At 38.8% G+C, this 18,962-nt stretch overlaps 1 protein-coding gene and 1 long non-coding RNA gene across 2 annotated transcripts in view; one reads left to right on the forward strand and one right to left on the reverse strand.

Moving 5' to 3' along the window:
* The window catches only part of adamts6 (ADAM metallopeptidase with thrombospondin type 1 motif, 6), a 58,831-nt gene that overhangs the window by 14,202 nt on the left and 25,667 nt on the right, over window positions 1-18,962 (reverse strand). The window contains exons 12-19 of the mRNA XM_030149898.1: window positions 17,237-17,344; window positions 14,632-14,777; window positions 12,421-12,484; window positions 10,132-10,234; window positions 9,123-9,256; window positions 4,572-4,695; window positions 3,800-3,880; window positions 905-1,068 (exon numbers count right to left, since the gene is read on the reverse strand). Of these exons, the coding sequence (XP_030005758.1) occupies window positions 905-1,068; window positions 3,800-3,880; window positions 4,572-4,695; window positions 9,123-9,256; window positions 10,132-10,234; window positions 12,421-12,484; window positions 14,632-14,777; window positions 17,237-17,344 (924 nt within the window). The remainder of the gene's footprint in view (window positions 1-904; window positions 1,069-3,799; window positions 3,881-4,571; window positions 4,696-9,122; window positions 9,257-10,131; window positions 10,235-12,420; window positions 12,485-14,631; window positions 14,778-17,236; window positions 17,345-18,962) is intronic.
* On the forward strand, window positions 15,974-17,829 carry LOC115430028 (uncharacterized). The gene is made up of 3 exons (XR_003936863.1): window positions 15,974-16,179; window positions 16,417-16,570; window positions 17,551-17,829. It is a non-coding gene; the product is annotated as an uncharacterized LOC115430028 (long non-coding RNA).

Consider the following 18,962-nt stretch of genomic DNA (forward strand, 5'->3'; position numbering starts at 1 on the left):
TATATGATACATATCTGATGTTTTGCAAGGAACCCTCAGTCTGAACTTTTATGTCATTGAAATGCGACAGACATCACAATTCTGCACTGAAGGAGGCTTCTTCTGCTCATGCCGGTCACTACAGGTGCATAGACTGTTCACACATAGGTTTGATAGCAGCCGCATTTAAATAATAAAGTGTACTACCATGCACAAATTGAGCATTAAGACCAGCAGTGTGAATACAGCTTTCCACAGCTTAACCCAACATCCAAGAAGCAAATAGGTAAAAATTATCTAAAACTGTCAGTTCTGCAAAGATTACAACTTTTACAAACAGAATTCAGAACATAACGTGCTGCACACTTTTAGTACCCCTCGGCAAAATATAGTGTAATTTTCTGTTGAAAGTTACTGCACTATAATTTAGATTAGATTGTTTTTGTGTAAAACTTATTACATATATATTTATATGTGAAAGTACTCAGACATTATAACTGCACAAGGCTATTTGACCTTGAAAAAGTAGGTCAAGGTGACCTATTTTCAACAGGCTTCTGCTCCATGCCAAGATGCATCCACAGTATGAATTTGGTGCAGATCTCTTAATGCATTCTTCAGATAATGCAATTATGTCACTGAATGGACAGACGGACGACAAAACAATTACAATACCCCTTTGGCCAGAAGCTGGCCGAGGGGTAAAAACTCTAATTCTAAAACAATTCAATGTCAGGTGCTAATTTTGCTCTTCTTCATAGACAATGACATTGTACTGTTTAACCAAACTGACATAAGAAATTAATCCCCAACTAATGAACCTTTAGTATGATTAAATAAATTACTCAGCTCCTTCTCCTTTGTGTATGTGATACTTTAGTTTTTTTATGTTCACGTTTAACCACAAAAAGTATATTGTCGTTACCATGACAACCAGGTTTTCAGTGGTCGCTCCGAGTGCTTCTAAAGACTCCGGTTCATCAGAGGGTCTCTTGTAGTGGAAGGCCGTCCCAGCGATGTCAAACTTTCTGGGCCAGTCAATCGTCCACGCGCCATTGATGTAATACTCATCCCCCTCAGACTTCAAAGCTAAAGAACCACAGAAAAAAAATCAAATCCTTTCAGAAAGCTGAAATCAAAAGCAGGCAGGAACAGTAGCTGACACAACAGGTGGAGACAATCATTTGGTGTGATGTCATTGCCGTTGTTGATCTTCATCACAATCATCATCATTCTGAACCAGCCTGATGTCACTGACGACTTTTTATTCTATTCCTCGACAGACTGAGCAGAAACACACACACAATCCTGAACAAACACTGGGAAGGAAGACATTCACGTGCACCGACACGTAAATACGTCTAATTTAGAAAGAGGGAGAAAACACACTTCAGGTGAAAGGCTGGATGAACCTCAGGAATACCATTCAGTCTGGTTGTCAAAACAAAAGCTGGTCTCCAAGCACAACAAATCTGAAAATATCCACTTTCTCTGCATTGAAATGGAGCCAAATTGAGGAGAAATGATCCAACCATTCACTTTTCTGTCTCTGCGGCTCATGGTCGCAGATTCTCCTCTGCAGAGTTTACGCAAATTAGTTGAACAATAGTTTACCCTTTCTTAACATATGACAATCCTTTTTGCAATAAATTAATTCTCAACACATCTGGCAGAGATTGTAAATGGTGTGATTGTTATTTTCAAATGCATAGTTCATGTAAGTCTTCACCTGTTTTGTGTTGTTGCGCTCAGGTTTTACTTTAATAAAACATAAATGAATCCAAACTTTTCAGAACTAAATAGCAAGAACTCAGACAATCCTACAAAGAAAAATATTTTCTTTATCACTGGGGTCACAGATGAAATTTATAACAAAGTTACAAATTGCTTGGGAGGGAAATTGAGTTCACACAATAGCCAAAATTGCACTCTTTAAACTTTGATATATAGACATCATATCCCCCATAATCCTGGTGGACCAGGCAGCTGTCACCACGGCCCTATAAATCTGACACAGCTCTCTGGTTCAAAGTGTAACTTAAGCCCTCCATCAACACCATCCGTTATAAATTCAACACACTGTCACATGTCTTTCTCTTGTTAATGAAAAGACACAGAACTGGCTTAATTGAATCTGGTTGTTTGATTGTTTTGACTCTGATGTTGCCAGTGTTGCAAACAGCCTTTTGTTTAGTCTGGAACGTGGAGCAGATGAGTCTGATGCCAAGCGGCGATCACATGTGCAGAGATATTTTTCAGCAGTTTTGTGCTGTTTTATGATTACACATTAGTCAACAGGGGATGACACAATGGCGTCTTATAATTGCCTTTTCACAATGACATAAGGAAATGGCTGGAAATGTTGCTAACAAAGAACAGAACACATAATAGGAAACAGCTTCATGTCAAAAATTTATCAGACCAAAGTGCGAAAAGAAAACAGAGAGAAAAAAAAGCCATATTCTTTACTTTAGAAAAGGGGGTTAAAAAATACCACATTCAGATTTTTCTTCAGTAAAATTTAATAATCACATTAACCTCTTGCCAGCTTCTCAATATGTTGCCCTTTCCTCATTAAATGATTAATAGAGGGACCTGAAACTGTTAGAATTTGTTATTTTAGGGAAAAACAATAAGCTTGGTTAATGCAATTACTTCTAAATTTGCACTAAGTTAATTGTTAAACTTGTACCTATACCAATTTAGAAGTTTTTCAGCATCTGTGTATACTGAGATATGTAATGATTTGTAAGTTTTGAAAGTTGTTTTCTCTTACCTCTTGTCATAAAAAGACAGATATTTTTAATGTTGATGAGGATTTCACCTGGTTAAATAAAGAATATATAATATCAACTAGGTTTAGGTTTGGAGTTACATTTGAGGCATGTGTAAACTGATAAAGTTTAGGTTTTGTTTCAGCCACATGTTAAACACAGAGGTGAAGAGATGTTTCCTTTCACATAAACAAAAAGAGTGGATGTTGCAAGATCACCTGATGTTATTAGTATTTGCTGTTGTATATTGGGAAGTATATTCACCTGTACCTTAAAAATAACATATTCAGCTACCTCTCCATTCAGATGTGCTTTAATATTTTGTGTCCCAGTCATTGACAGTATACAGAGATGGAGATACGGTGTTTGATCACCCAGTGGTTTGCATCGGAGCCAGAGTTGTGGCTTATGTTCAGGACCATCTTTCCACAAGACTTTCCAAACACAGAGTTTGCATTAAATAGTGACATGTACTGTTAGGGATAGTTAAATAAATACATTTAAAAAAGTAATTACTGGGCTATTCCCAGTTATTAGCATACTACCATAGCCAACTGCACATATTAGCTTAATCAGCTAAATGATGCTAACCTGCTAGGTGTCATAGTCATTGCTCTTACTAAAAGGTTTGCATTACGAATCCTATAAAATCAACACTTACTCAATGTAAAGGAACTTTATTGTATTACCTGTTGGCTCAGAGTGATTTTAAGTTAATGTTAACTGTGCAGTTTAGAGCTTTTACTCTGAATGGAAAAGCCACTGTTCAGCCACTGTTGTTGCTCTTACAGCAGGAGTAAAGCTGACTTTTGGTTCTGGCCTTTTGTTCTTTGTTGGCTCCGTATTGTTGCCTTTGTAAACAGGAGTGAAATAGAAAACCCTTGGTTACATTAGTATTTCTACACAAGAAATTGTGAGTGGAAGTCAACCAGGGTTTTTTGGAACCAGTCTCTAAAAATGGTGGATGCCGAGTAATCATTAAGCTATTTTCCTTTTTTCCAATGATAAACATAGTTAGTTACTGATGAAACTAGGCTTTTACTTACCTATATAATTCTTTGAAATGGCGATCTCTTTGATTTCAATATGAACTGAGCCTCTTGGGATCTGTATTACCTCCATGTAGCCTAGAAAAGAAGGACAAGCAAATTTAGGGTGGTATTTCTGCACTCAAACTCCCCAATGACACAGAGCAGACACATATTGTATATCACATTAGGTAAAACCACATATAGAATAAATTCTGAATCACCCAAAAAAGGACAAAGCAATCCTGCAGGAGGACAAAACAATCCCCTCCCTTATTCACAGTCACACACACATGCACACACAGTATTTTTAGATGGTTTACTAGCCATACCATAGAAGGAGAAATATGTTTTCTCTCTCTTGCTCTCTATAGATGACCTCGGGCTGCAGCCAACACCAAGTCCCTATCTCTACTCCTGATTTCTTCACTGCATGATGTAATTAATGAGAGAAACACAATGTTTTGATCTATATTCTTACAACATAATTTTAAATAGGCCAAAACATATGCTCTGTCGATGGGTGACAAAGAGGAAAAAGACACATTTCCATGAAAGATTATCTTCCTGGCTTCAGGGATGTATTGGCTTTTGGACAAACGTTGCTTTGCCAAGAGGACAATGAGTTACTCCATCTTCATCTTTCTTCACAGTCATCTCTAGTGACTTAAAATGTGTCACAAACCAAAACATATTATTCTTTTTTCATACTAAATGAGTCCAATTGGCTTTAAAGCTTCCATATAAATGAAGGAGAAGTGCCAGAATTAGGAAACCGTATCTGTATTACCTCCTCTGGGTAAAGACTCATTGAAGAGTCCCTCCGTGGCCTCGCAGGTGCTGCCGTCCCCTCCACACACTCGGCAGCGATCTTCTTTAGCGTCAGAGCTCAGGATGTTGTCACAGCCCACGTGCTTTGAGGCCAAACAAACCAATTCAGAGAATTAGAGTGAGCAAATCACATTTAAAGAAAACTAAAAAACAGATCTGAGATTTTGATCCAACATATTTTCACTTTTTTTTTTTTTTTTTTTTTTGTTAACAAAGGGTCAGACCACAGACTTCATTGAATCCAAAAATACTTCAAATAAGGCACTGCTTGGGGGATTTTTGTGAGATATTTGTCAAGTGTGTTTATAGAGGAAGTCAACAGAATACAATGCCCTGCTTTGCATTCATACAGTCCTCTACTGTTTATGTCTGGCCAGTACAAGAGTGTGAAAATTAATCTTGGAAATAGCATCTTAGTTTAAAAACTCACGGTCCACTTCTTTATTTATCTATATATCTCCACCATCAGATGAAGTTTCCTCTGTTGTCTGCGTTGTGGTTTAGAGCTCAGAGGGTTAACCTAAACAGCTTGTGAGAAATGTCTTGTTAACTATTCACCCCTGTTCGACTATTTCGACTGTTTAAATGACTGTTATGCAGGTCTTAAAATGATGAGGTTAGCACTATTCAGATGTGCTGAAATATGTTAAATATTTGGCATGAACAATGACAAATTTTGCATATAGTGACATTTATTTACATAGAAATAAATCAGTGAAATGAATAATGCAGTGGTTCCCAAACTTTTTCATATCGAGCCCCCCAAAATTCCTCTGAACCCAAATTTACATAAATATGTCACGAATTGTTCTGATGGTGGTAAAGTCAGTAAAAAAAGTATTATGGCAATTTCCACTCTGCTGGAATGTCAGAGACTCAATCACAGATAGTAAGATAACATCTAGACTCACATCCCAACAAGTAGTAACAGGAACCAGCATAGTCACAGATACAAGAAACAAGCTACTGAAATGCTAACTTACACAAACCTTTTTATCCTTAGTTGTTTCCCAAGTTAAACTGGACTGGTTTTTGCTCTTGAAAATATTTCCTCTCTCATACAAGAGACTTCTGAAGAACTTTGTCTCTTGAATGAAAGACGAAATGTTTTCATGAACAAAAACCAGTCCAGTTGAACTTTAGAAACAACTAAGAATGAACAATGACCAGGACAAATGAGGACTTACAAAGGCAGCTCAAACAACAAACTGATGGACTTTTCTGCTACCAAAGGACTGTCTCCAAGTGCCTTTTTTCACACCGTTTCCATACTGTTGCATCCTTTATGTAATTTTTTTTTCTCTTTATATAAGTTTTGTCATTTTTATTGTCCATCTTTTTTGTATTTTTTGTGTAATCTAAACTGTTCTCTAAATTTCACTTAGCTTTGGTGAGGTCAACTTTAATAACCTCTTGCAAACAACACTCTTCCTATTATTGTTGTGGATTTTACTGTAAAAACAGCTCGTTGACCCATTTTGGATCCTGACTCTAAGTTTGGAAATGGCAGCGATAAACCCATTACATTTTCTTATACAGTATTTTAGGATGACGGACAATCAGGAAATGTGTAGTATTTAAAACTCCTGTTGGCTCACAGAGGATTTATTGGGTTTTTCTCTTGACTTTATGTAAAGTTTGTTGTGCAGTTCACATTGTTCAGTTCTGTTTTAAATAAATATGAATGAACTGACTGAAATTACACTAATACATAATTACTAAATTACTAAATACACTAAAAATACTGACCTGTTTAGTCTCCTTATCAGTTTTATACCCACTACTACACTGGTGTTAAACTAAGCTCATGTCTTGGGACTATCCGATAACCTTACTGAATCATCACAGCTTCTTTATCACTGCTTATAACATTTCATGATGATACAAATGGGAGAGTTATTGTTGTCACAGACTCTCCCACTCCTCCTTAGGCTCTACCAGGATTTTTGTACTTCTATCATTCTCTGTTATATGTAGTGCCTCCCTCTCTCCAACACATGTGCACAGCATAGCAGTTTTGAGTGTTTCTGAAATCTTTCCAAGCAGACAGTGTTCCAGAGATTTATCACAGTGTGGCAGTGAACGCAGAGAGCCAGCCTCTGAAATAAAAAGACATACTGGATTCAGACTGGAAATAAACCTGTAATGCTCCTCTGGTAGGAATATTCCATCTCTTTGACTTCTGTTCCCATTAAAAAACACATCATGTTGGAGTTTTCTTTCAGAATCAGAGTAATGTTGTGGGCACAGATTCTTCATTTTTATGCCAAACAGGAATCAAACTGTACGGTCAGGTGCAAGTCAAAGCAAATACTTAAGTGAGGAACCAAAGGGTTATTTCAGCTCCATCTCTCAAAATACACAAAACCCTTCAACTATACACACACAATGCAAAATGATTTATGCTCATGAAAACAAAGAGAGTATAAAATGCCAACTCCTTTCAATAACTCAGCATTTTCAAATATGCAGTACCAGCCAGAGGGTTGGATGCACCCTCTAGTTACATGTTTTTCTTTGTTTATGTCATTAGATATCATATGGAATTTGTAGCAAGTAAAATAAGTGTAAAAAGCAAAGAAGCCACCTTTTGGACTGATAACAGCTTTGCATACTTGTACCAGCTTCTTGAGGTAATCACCTGTAAGTAAAGTCCCAAACCTCATCAAACATAATGATGCACACTTTTCTGCAGCCTTCCAACAGTCTCACAAAGTAAAGAAAAACCCAGAGTTACCTCCACCTCTGCATATCATATTATTATTATCATCTGAGGATAACTTGACGTTATCCTCTGCAGTTACAACTCCTCAGAATAGAGATCACATTAATGCTTTCCAGAGACACATGTCAGCATTAACTATTCTGAAAAGACAGCATGAATCAGGCCTTCATGGTTGTATTGCTGCAAGTAACCACTCTGAGGGACACCAGTAGGAAAAAATATAAATAAGAAATATGCAGTGGAAATGTGTATTTTGAGATTTTTGGTCACAGCCGGTCTGTGCTCCTAAGACACAAAGTGTCAGGATGTTCAGCATAAATGTGGACATATGATGATGTGGATGTGCTTTGCTGACACTGTCTGTTATTCATGTTGAGGTGCATTTAACTTAACACGGCTACCACATTGTTAGAAAATAACAAAAAATAAAGGAAAAAAAACACAGAATAAGATGGTGTGTCCATATGTTTGGCTGGTACCATAGATGAAATTATTATTCAATCAAAAACAATGATTTTTGTGCTTTATTTATCTCAAAACAATCCTGCCCAAAGCTGCAGAGTCCTGATAAGAGTCAAAAAGACCAATGCCAGTTATTTGATCACAATCAGCAACAACCAGCAACTCAAAGGCTTAATTGTTCTTCACTGGAGAATGGTGTGGTTTTGTATTTTGGCAGCCATGTTTGCGCAATCAGTATCTAGTAAACTATGCTGTCAGAGATTAAAAAAAAAAACAAAAAACCTGGCACAGAGACTGAGGAAACTCTTGCTAAGGTCAGCTAATGTGCGGCTGAAGTGTAACTCAGCTGTGATTTGACTGGGAAGGCCAAGACAAAAGACAGAAGACCATCACAAGAGGCCACACAGGATTAATCTAGCTGTGTTTCAGCATAATTTTAATTTATGATGATTGATGCTCATTTCAGGGAGCTGCATTAAACTAATATTTATGAAATGCATTTTCTTTCCACCAGTATGTCGATACAGTTTCAGTCTTTAAAGTGGTCCTTTGTGATCACATATATTTTTTTAAGACGTAACTTTTTTTTACCTTTCCTTTATCAGGTAAGAATCGATGAACAAAGAGTCAATCCTTTGTGTTTTGCAAGGCTGATCATCCTCTGAATAAATACTGTATATGGTTCAAATTTAAGCAAATAGTTTTTCATTCCCTCTGTGGATGGAGTCTTTTCAGGGGTCAGGGGTCACAATGCCAGAGTCATCATATCATGATAAATCACTTTGCTAAAGCAGACCATAAGATGGCTGGTGGGCTGAGTTGGAGTAGAATGGCTCTGTTAAACATATATATATATATATATATATATATATATATAAAATTAAATAATTATTATGAGTTTAGCAAACTAGTGTTTAAAAGACAGATATAGCACATCACAACTTAGGCTTTGGCCTTTTTCTCCAATCAGAGAGAACAGAGCTCAGCAACTTGGTCAAAGGAGGCGATCCTACTGGTAAGACAAGATACAATCAAGCCATGTTTGTTTATGCATGGTGATTTTGACTTTATTTTTAGCATTAGTAGAGTGTTATTAGAACTAATAAATCCACAAATAAAACTTGAGCTTAAGTAAACCAGTTTTTAAATGGTGAGTTCAAATTTTTTTATTTTTCTTTCCTATTTATTTATTCTTGATGTCTAGAGAGAAGATTCAAAATAGCATTAGAGACAGGAAAGGATAATTACTCTCTCTGATCACATATATTTATTCTAGAAATGCAAATTATTATAAGGTCTGTATCCTCTGCTGTGCTCTCTTACCTTACACTCTCCATTGATGCAGATGTCCAGAGAGTCAGCCTGACATCGGGTGCCGTCTATCACTGCAGGAGAGCGCTCAGTGTAGAAGTTGTAGCCTTCTGCCAAGCAGTTGAGTGCACAGGGCTTCACACCACCTGAGTTCCACAGAATACACACAGGCAGTTGCCATGGTTACCCGGAGTTCACCCTGAGACCACTGACACTGGTGTTGCTCCAGCATTCGCAACCCTCTTCTTTCACATGTTGACAATAATAATCATGTGCAGGAACGTCAGCAGCCCTCAGATCTAAAACCCGCAGCCTGACGTCACTTTGACACTGACACCGGCGGAGAAAGCACCGACTGCCAACAACAATTACACTGACATCCACACGCAGGTTATCTGCTGTTTTTACATGATGGCTCCCAGCCCACAGAGCGTTGGAAATAAGGAGTTGATGGATTGGACAAAACATACCCTTGTGATAAAAGAGATCAGACTTAAGCTCTTCCATCTCTGAAAGAAAATAAAGCTGTGTTTACATGCTTCAAACTTTTATCACTTTTTCTTTGAGCTATTTATGTTTTCAGTTAAGTGGATATTTTCCATGATCTGACATCAAGGAGATAACTTGGGGAAACAATGACACAGGGCTTGTTCTGCTCGACTGCTGCCAATAATTGTGATAGTACAATAGCACTTCCACCCCTTTGGCGCAGTCAGATATGTTCTGATCCAGAGTCCTGCTTTTGGGAGCCACTTGACATTACATATGTCAGGATTTTTGCCCAAAATGTAAAATCTTCCAGGTTGAACAAACAGCAGGTCCAGAGAAGACCTTCGAATGCAGCAGAGTGTGCAGGAATCTGAAGAATCTCAACCCATCAAAAGAGACCTCCCCACTGTTGGTGTTAACTGGATACACAAGGCAGAATGGCCTGCAGTCTGTTATTTGTGATGCAAAAAGGATGACAGGAAGGTTTAAAAAAAAAAAAAAAAATACAATGCACGAAATACTCAAAACTCACCACCAGTGTAAGGCTTCCAGTTGTAATACTTCCCTCGGAAAGGCATGCTGTCAAAATCAGCGCACTGCTTCTCTCGGAAATCGCGAGACCCTGCAGGACAGGCCTACAAAAAAAAGAAAGGAAACAAAAATAAACAATAAGGTCACCATTTGTTTCTTTTTTGTAGCTGGAATCCATTAAAAAAAAAAAAAAAGCATGCAACATATATTAAGAAATGATCAGGAAAACAAAAGCTAAAATATGTCATTACACTGGTAGGGCATTTTAACATCTTGAGACACATGTTGCTATTTAAGTGAATTATCTCCAATGACTGTTATTTTATGAAGTTTTTATGCCGACAACATGGTTATTAACAACTGGACAAGCTTAAGATGTCCCATTTCATTGTCAGACACTAAAGCAGATGTCTTTCTTGGAATTCCTAATTAAGAACAGTGTGTTTTTTTGTTTGGAGGGATTGGTTTGTTTTCATGTGTGGATTTATGATGGATAATGAAGCTCTCCTTTGGCTGGGTACTCAGGAGCATAAACACAGCCAGAGGAGGTAGAAGTTGAGCCCAGTGCAGGCTGGTGCAGACCTGGTTCTGGGACCGATTCTGGACAGGCTTATCTGAGTTGGCACCTATGAGCATGGATGTTGCCCAATAAGAGTTTGAGGGAAAAAAAAGTGGAAAGGAAGAGTTTATTGGTGTGAAAAGGTTCTTAGAAACCCCAAAACACTCTCCCCTGGGACACATAAAAACTCTTAGGTCAAAGCTGTATTTCAGATGCTGAAAGTGTTCCATGTCAGAGCAGGCCACAGGGAAGCTGAGCCACTTGAGTGTTTTGCCAATATGGCCGCTTTTAACTTGCACATCAGACATGCAGGCTGAGTCAAGTATCTGCTGCACAAACACACGGGACCAAATGAGATTCAAATTTGGTAACACATATAAAAAAGATTAGAAAAACATCATCTAAAAATTAAAAAAAGAAAAAAGAAAAATCACTGCTACTACTGCAAGTAGGCCTAAGCATTGTTTGCGTTATGTATTCATCTGTTCATCATCTACACAACAGGAAAAATTTGAAAAGAAGGGTTGTCATATTCTCCTGCTTTTGCTTATTGCAAATTTGACCAAACAATCTACTCTGTCTCAAGCTATTTTACCAACAGGCACAATTGCTTTAAAAAAAAGTGCAAGATGTATGTATATTTTTAAACGCCTCAATATTTTCCTGATACAGTCTGTCCTTTGAACAAATATTACAAATTTGCAGTGTATTATTTTCAGCCACAAATGTGGCTTCTTTAATAGTTAATGCAACCAATACATCTGACTGAGCCTTTGTATCCAATCCTCTTTCTACAGCTTTGGCATGCAGCGTTATACTAATGGAGACAGCCATCTTTATAATATAAAGTAACCTCCCACAGGACATGCGTAGTAGCAACAGGAAGGGAGGGAGGCCCCGTTAACAAAAAATATCTGACCACTGATCAGTGTAAAAATAGTTGGGATATAAACATCAATCTATGTGTGTGTGAGAGAGTATTTGTCATTGTATCTGCATCTGCTGCTCACAGACGCACAGTTTCCCTGGGAAAGGTGTGGTCAGTGTGATGAAATAGCGGTTAGGGATGTTGTTTGTTTTCCAAATAAAACACTCAGTGCTTGCTCTCCTCTGTTATTTTTAAGACTTGCGGTTGAATGTCCACCGGGGCCCTAACTATTTCAATTTTCACCTTGAGAAAAAAAAGGCCACCTAGAAATAGTTGAACAGAGATTTCAACTTGCGGCCATGTTAAATATTTGTTTAAAGTATTGCTCCAGACCTAAAAAAGGGGTCTGCGAATTGCTTTTCATGAAATACACTGTGAAACTGTCATCAGCGCTGACTCAAGAGAAAAGTCACAAACAATATGTGAGCTAGAAGAGGCTAGGAAACCCATTTATTGAAATACTGCCTTATGCATTTTTATCACCATCTGTCCTGCGTTCCAGGCTGAAAACATGTCAAAATAATTTCAAAGTGCGTGATGGTGCTAACAGACAGGCGTCCTCTAAGGCTGTGTTGAGACTGCAGGCAGAATTTGCCCAAATCAAAATTTTTTTTTAACTCATATGTGACTCCAATGCAAGTTTTTTTTTCCATGACAGTGTGAACAGTACAAACCACATGGAATCTGATCTGTTCAATTCTGATGTGGTCCACTTCCATAGGTGGTCCTACATGCATAGCAAGCAGACAGAGCAAAGCAGGGAGGCATGGACCTGCCAAAGGCAATGTACTGTATGTACTCACGTCGGTGTTGCAGGATCTGTAGCGCTTCCTCTCTCCCAGGCAGTACTTGCCTCCTCCTGACGGGCTGAGAGACACAGAAGACTTAGATCAGTGGGAAGTGAAATATGAGGGCACTTTTAACACTGTAAATAACAACCCCCAAAACATCCCAACAATTAATCTTAGGAATCTACATTAGGTTCATGGTCATGGAAAGAGCCACAAAAAGAAATCAAAGCCGGATAGAGCCGTGTGTTTGTGTGTCTGCGTTTGCTGTGTATGTGCCCATCTGCCGGCACTGTGCCAGTGATTCATTCATGAAACCCAAGCTGCTCTAAGAGCTCTTAAGTGTAACATGACATTTAGATTTGGGATGCAGACTAAAGCATGAAACCTCAGAACAACTCCTCTCTCCACTAAACATCTACTACATCTCTGAAAAAAGTTTATTTTTCTTCTCTTATCCTCTCTTGCCTTCTTCTTCCCTTTATTAGCGTCCCTTCCCTCCATGACTATTTCCACTTCACTGCAAAGAAAAAAGTGAGAGACAGGCTGTGTAATGAATGTGTTGGAGGCTGGTCTGACTGTACTGCCTGTGTTTTCTCTGCCTCCCTCCCTGCACTGATGCCTGAGACTCAGCGATCACCTTACACAGGTGTTCCACATTATGCCTTATCCTCTTCCCCCACTGCACTCCTCCTGTTTTTCCTTCCCTCTGGTTCACCCTGGCTCTTTCTCTTGTCTTGCCGTGACGTGTTTTACGTAATATCCAGCTTCCAAAAAACAAAGGAACGCAAGGATGAAGGACGTTAGAGACCCGAGTGGTTAATTTTTCTTGCCAAGGATACACTGGACAATGATTTGTGCAATGAGGGCATATGGGAAGCCCTTAAACAATGCTAAGCAGCACAATAACCTACATGACAGAGTGAGCTGAAACAGCTGGGAAATAAGCAGCCCTGTTTTAACTTACTGCACATGGAACATCTCAAACTGCACAAGGACATGTTTTCATGCTCAGCTTGACATTGAGGATAGTGCTGACCACTGCATCTTTAAAATAACCTTCTCCACAGGAGCACACGAATGAAAAGTTTGAGGCTCAGTAGATATCAGTTCTTATAAATAATCACTTTAAATCTCCGCTAGTAAATATTAAGGATTGAAAAGAGTCGGCTTTATCTTGATTCATTGGTTCTTAGGTCATACTGTGCTTTTACTTTGCTTGAATGTTATATTTTCTGGCTGCATTTAGCAAAATAATGACCAAGGATAACTGTATCCTTTGGATTGTGCATTGGGATATCACAGCCATAAATGTGTGTCATCTCAGTTTGAGAGAATGCCATTGTAACATCATAGAACATTTAACAACAAATAGGAAACGTCAAACCTTTCTCCAACTGAGGGACCGTGTAAACTACAAATGTGAGAAATGTGTCGATTTGTTGAACAAATACAGTCATGAAGTCACCAAAGTGACTCGGTAATGAAAAGAACTTGGTAATATCTTCTTGGATTTGCAAACATGAGGCAACATCAGCTACTAAAAATCCCATAAATAAAAAAAAAACATTAAAGTGTAGTGAAACAATCAGTGTTTTAATGGTCCATTTTTCTGAAGATAAATATTGCACTATTTCTTGGCTTAAAAGCATAGTATATTCTTGTTTTAAGTATCCCATAAAATGAGCACTTACAGAGTGCAGCTTTTGCAGTGTCATCAGGTTCATAAAACTTTAATGTCCATTGATAATTTTTAGGCCCTCTGACATTTACTCCAAAACCTATAACTTGTCACTTTGACAGGGATGGATTCCTCTGATTTACTTCAGTACAAAGTGAGTTTATAAAGTCAATGAGATCTTAACAATTTGTGGTTACACATGATGCTACATCATATACTTTTTACATGTCTTTATCCCTGTCTTTATCTCCACTTTAGCTAAATAACTTGTTACATTCTGCAGGAGCTGACGATAAAATGTGTACAATTAAAAGTTCATGTTCTCAGAAAAACCTCTCTGTGTGAGCGTTAAAGCTAAAAGTTAATTTTTCCTTGGAAATTATAACGTATTATTAATTTACCACACCTTATCTACAAACTAATTTACTCTGTTCCCACCCTGATGTAACACACAGGACACGCACACACATGTACACAAACACACACCTGTAGGCAGGACCTGGATGTGTGTGTTCAGCTTGCTGTGGCTTACTTTGCCTACTTACGCTGGGCTGTCACAGTGCCTCATGGAGGAGGATACACCGCCCCCACAGGTCCTGCTGCACTCCCCCCATATGGACCAGGGCCCCCAGCCTCCGTCCACACTCTGAGGCCAGGTACCGAACGCAACACACTCCCCCTGGTAGCACCACTGGAGGGGGAGGAACAGAAATACAGAGAGACAGACAAATGAGGGAAACTTTGGCTGTTACGCAGTCTGGTTGAATTGTTTCTCACAACAAAAACACTGAGGCACATCAGGGAATTGTTCAGACACACATCATCCAGTTATTTATTGCAACAGAGAATACTTAAGTGTCACTTTTACAGTTTTTCATCTTTATGTCCACACTGTAAATTAACCTGCATCTGCATGTAGTGAAATGTAGACTATACAAAACCTGACGGATGAAGTCTTCTTTCAGTGACACAATCTTTGCACCTCTGTGTGTATTTAAACACACACTAACTTACTAGCTGATTACCATTACTCACCCTATAATTTCATTTCCACATTAGCCCTGTTATTTCTGCTCTCGTACGTGTCACTTTCTATTATTTGTTTGGGTTCGACAAGAAAATATAAATAATTTTTATATCCTTGAGTTAAGTAGATAAATGCTTTTGGGTGGTGTTAGCTTATCATAGCCCAGCTTAAAGAAGGAGAGCAGCTTTCCTTGCTAGAAAACTATTAACAGACTACATCTTCATAATTTAATATCAACATTAAAGTATATCTACATGTGAAGACTTGAAATAAATATTTACTGCTACAATAGGTGGTGGCTGTCATGTTTGCTTTTTTTCCCTAAAGAATATTAGCTGTAATATTAACATAGGAGGCTAATGTTAACCTGTAGCTACTTTTCTACTTGTGAATTTCCCCATTTTAGAAATTTTAACATTTTAATGAAAACATGACATTTTTTTAATGATTAAAGTAATTTGTGTGAATTGTTTTTTGTGGTGTGTTTGTTCATTTAGCAGATAAGGAACTGATTTCACCTTTTTCTCACTGCTTCTTAAATTAAAGGTAGTTCAGTCCAAACAAAACGACATGTGAAACAAACAATACGCAGGACCAATGTAGTTTCTGAATGGTCAGTATGAGGGCACGGTCCTGTACAAGTGTTTTAAGCCTCATGCTAATCTGTTGATGGTTTAGAGAGGTGAAGGCGATCAGAGAAGGCCTCTGAACTGTGTCAGTAGGCTAAGAAGCCATAGAGACAGAGGCGGTCAAGGTGAGGGCTATGCTGAGCTACTGCCCTCTTTCTCTCAGCAACTCATTCACTGCACACGTCCTGAGATACTGTCTAAACAAGATTAGCACTGGTAGAAAGGAGAGAGAGGAGGGAGAGATGGCAGAATGACAGACGGAAGGTGAAGTGATACAAACAGAAGATGCAAGTAGGAGGATGTATCTAAATGGTGATATTAGACACTAAACATTTTCCTCAGCATCTTTGCCAGTTTGTCTCTGTCTCACCTCCCTCAGCCCCCCACCCACCCCCGTCCCCCTCCTGTTGGAAGGGCCTCTCTCCATTACACGCTGGGTGAGAAATGGCTGACATTCATATTTCTTTGAAGCTGTCCCCGGCAGGGGCAGACAGGGTATGCCAGTGGCTCTCCTAAAGCTGCTCCAAAAGCTGTTCCAAAGCCCCCCAGGCTCAACCTGGGGCCCCCTGTGTTGTCCAGGACCCTGTCCGTTGGCCCCGGTCCTCAAAGGCTCCACTGAGCTAATGGTAATCACGGGTGACAGCTCATGACACTCTCCTATTCTTCCCTTTTAGACCTCGGACCATCCGGTGACAATGGCTGCCGTAATCCGTGTTAAAACTGTCTCCCCTAACCTGGCTGGCATCAACAGTGGGCTGATGACCTAAAGCCTGGCGTGCTTGCATGTGTGTGTCTGAGAGTGCAATTGATGTAAGCCAAGGCACTGAGGTAACACTAACTTCTGCACGCAGGACAGAGCGCTATTATTTCACATCAGCAGGTACTGATCCATGTACACAATCCATAAAGGTTATATTTACCCAGGTCATTAAATAAAACTCAACACAGTGCAAATTTTTAGATCTCTAACTAAGTACAGTTTTAAACAAGCAAAATTTAAGACTTTTTAAGTGTAGTAACATACCAATTTTACAACTTTTTTGGTTGTACTTTTGAGCTTACCCATACGTGATCACATGAAATTTTAAGTTAACAAAGTACTTGTTTTATATATAAGAGTGTGCACCTAATTTCTAAAAATGCTGCTCAATTCACTCATTAGTGGTTACTGGTTCCATGTAGGTTTTGATACAGCACAAGCAATACAGTTATTCCCAAAAACACATTTATAAGGGAGATTAAAGTTAATGCATTGGTAAAAACATTAACTTCATACTCCATTCCATTTATAAAATCTCTAAGTTGTAAAATTCAGATTGCTAAACCAGACTTTTTAAGGACTTGATAAAACCCTGAAACAGCAAATTAACAATGTGCAAAATTAAATAATAAATAAAAACAGATTCTATGGAGTTGAGGTGAATTGAAGAGTCATCTGATTATTCTGTGACTTAGTGATCAGGGCTCCTTTATGAGAAATAGTTTAAGACTTACCCCTTTCTCAATGCTGCCTGTCTGGCACAGAGTCCCCTCTGCAGCAGGGATACTGTTCGTAACACAGCGGTTGCTTTTGCTAAGGCACCAGAGCTCTCTACACACTTCCTAGGAAAGAAGGCAAAAGCAAGTTGGTCAGAATAAATCAGTTCAATAGACTGAGGGGTGGATTGTTGAATAAGAGTGAGAAAGATTTATCAGTAGTCTTTGGTGGTTTTCCTCTTAGTGTTTTTCTTCTCCACTCTGACAGCTGTGAGAAAAAAAAGAACACAAACAGCATGGAAATCCTCATCTATAAATCTGTATGATTCCAGATCAAATCAAGAGGATGAGAGGAGTTGACGAGACCACATTAAGATGGCTGAGGCATCTAACTTCAAGGGCCCATATGCTTTGGATCACAGTGCATCTTGAGCAATACGCCAAAGGTCACCGGGTGCTCTTAATGTTCTCTTATGAGAAATGAAGAGTCAGCTGGATCAACACCATGACTAACATTTGCTCACGTTCACCTCAGGACCACACGGGACCGTGACATCAGTTCAAGAAATCCCATTTCTGCTTCTTATGGGAAATCAAGAGTGAGCAATAGGCCTCCCAAGTCTAAGATAAAGATGACTTGTAGGCCTAACAAATATCTTAGGTATTACTGAGTGGTCTGAATAAACGCCATATCTCCATCCTCTACTCTGTGCTCCTCAGTCTAGAACATAAGGGGAATTCATTTAGATTACTGAAGGATAGGAGCGTGTGTGTATAACAGAGACAGAGTGGGACAGCACTAAGTTGCCCCCAAATAAATAAGACCATAAAGTGAACACATGTTACACAACCAGCTCTGCGCAACCTCGCATTGGATTTCCCTTTAAACAGATCTGGGTCATCTTGCAGCTCAATTTCAAAGGCTTTTACAGGACAATTGTGTACAGCAGAAGAGCCAGCCAATGAAAAAGAGTTATGATGCCGCGTATAGATTCTGACCCCTGAGGTCAGTAAATATGCCATGGCCGTGGAGCTCCTTGAGTCTATCCAGATTAAATAAAGCGGCAAACTGCCACTCTCCAGTTGCAGCAACTCCCCTTGGCCAGGTGGTTTCAATAAGCCACCCCGCTGCTCCATTCACTATCTCGGCCCTGTTAAAAGGTCAGCGGTCCGGGGCCTTAACGAACGTGGATGTGGACCTGATGGATTTATGCGAACAGAGAACAAGCTAGCAGTAAAAAAAGGGCAAGGGCTATGTAAGGGCCTCACTAATATAACCATCAAAGGGTGTTTGTTTTTCATACCTTCAACTTCCTGTTTTCTATGAAGTTTGGAAACAGTCAAGAGGTTAATCTGTCAGGGTTGGTAGCTTTGAGCACTGAGCTCTCGGTGCAAAGCGGGAGATGGGTATTTTAACCATATCCATAAATTCTGAATATAATCTTTAAAACTTCTTTTGACATCTGTGCAGCTTTTTCCACCTCTGAAGCAATTACATACTTTGAGGTGGAGCCTACACACTGCAGAGAGAATGTAATAAATAATAGGAGGCAGATTCAGATTAAAAATAGGAAATACATGTTGATGTTCATATTTAACAGTAAGAGCAGATTTTAGAGTAAATAGTATAGAAGTTAAAAGTTGACTTATAAGACAAAAAAAACTGAAAGAATAAGGCCATGTATAAATCTGCCATGTCTGTACTTTGTGAAGTAAAAAAAAATCAGCTACCCTCTTCAGTAAA

Source organism: Sphaeramia orbicularis, chromosome 12 (assembly GCF_902148855.1).
Source record: "Sphaeramia orbicularis chromosome 12, fSphaOr1.1, whole genome shotgun sequence".
Taxonomy (NCBI): Eukaryota; Metazoa; Chordata; class Actinopteri; order Kurtiformes; family Apogonidae; genus Sphaeramia; species Sphaeramia orbicularis.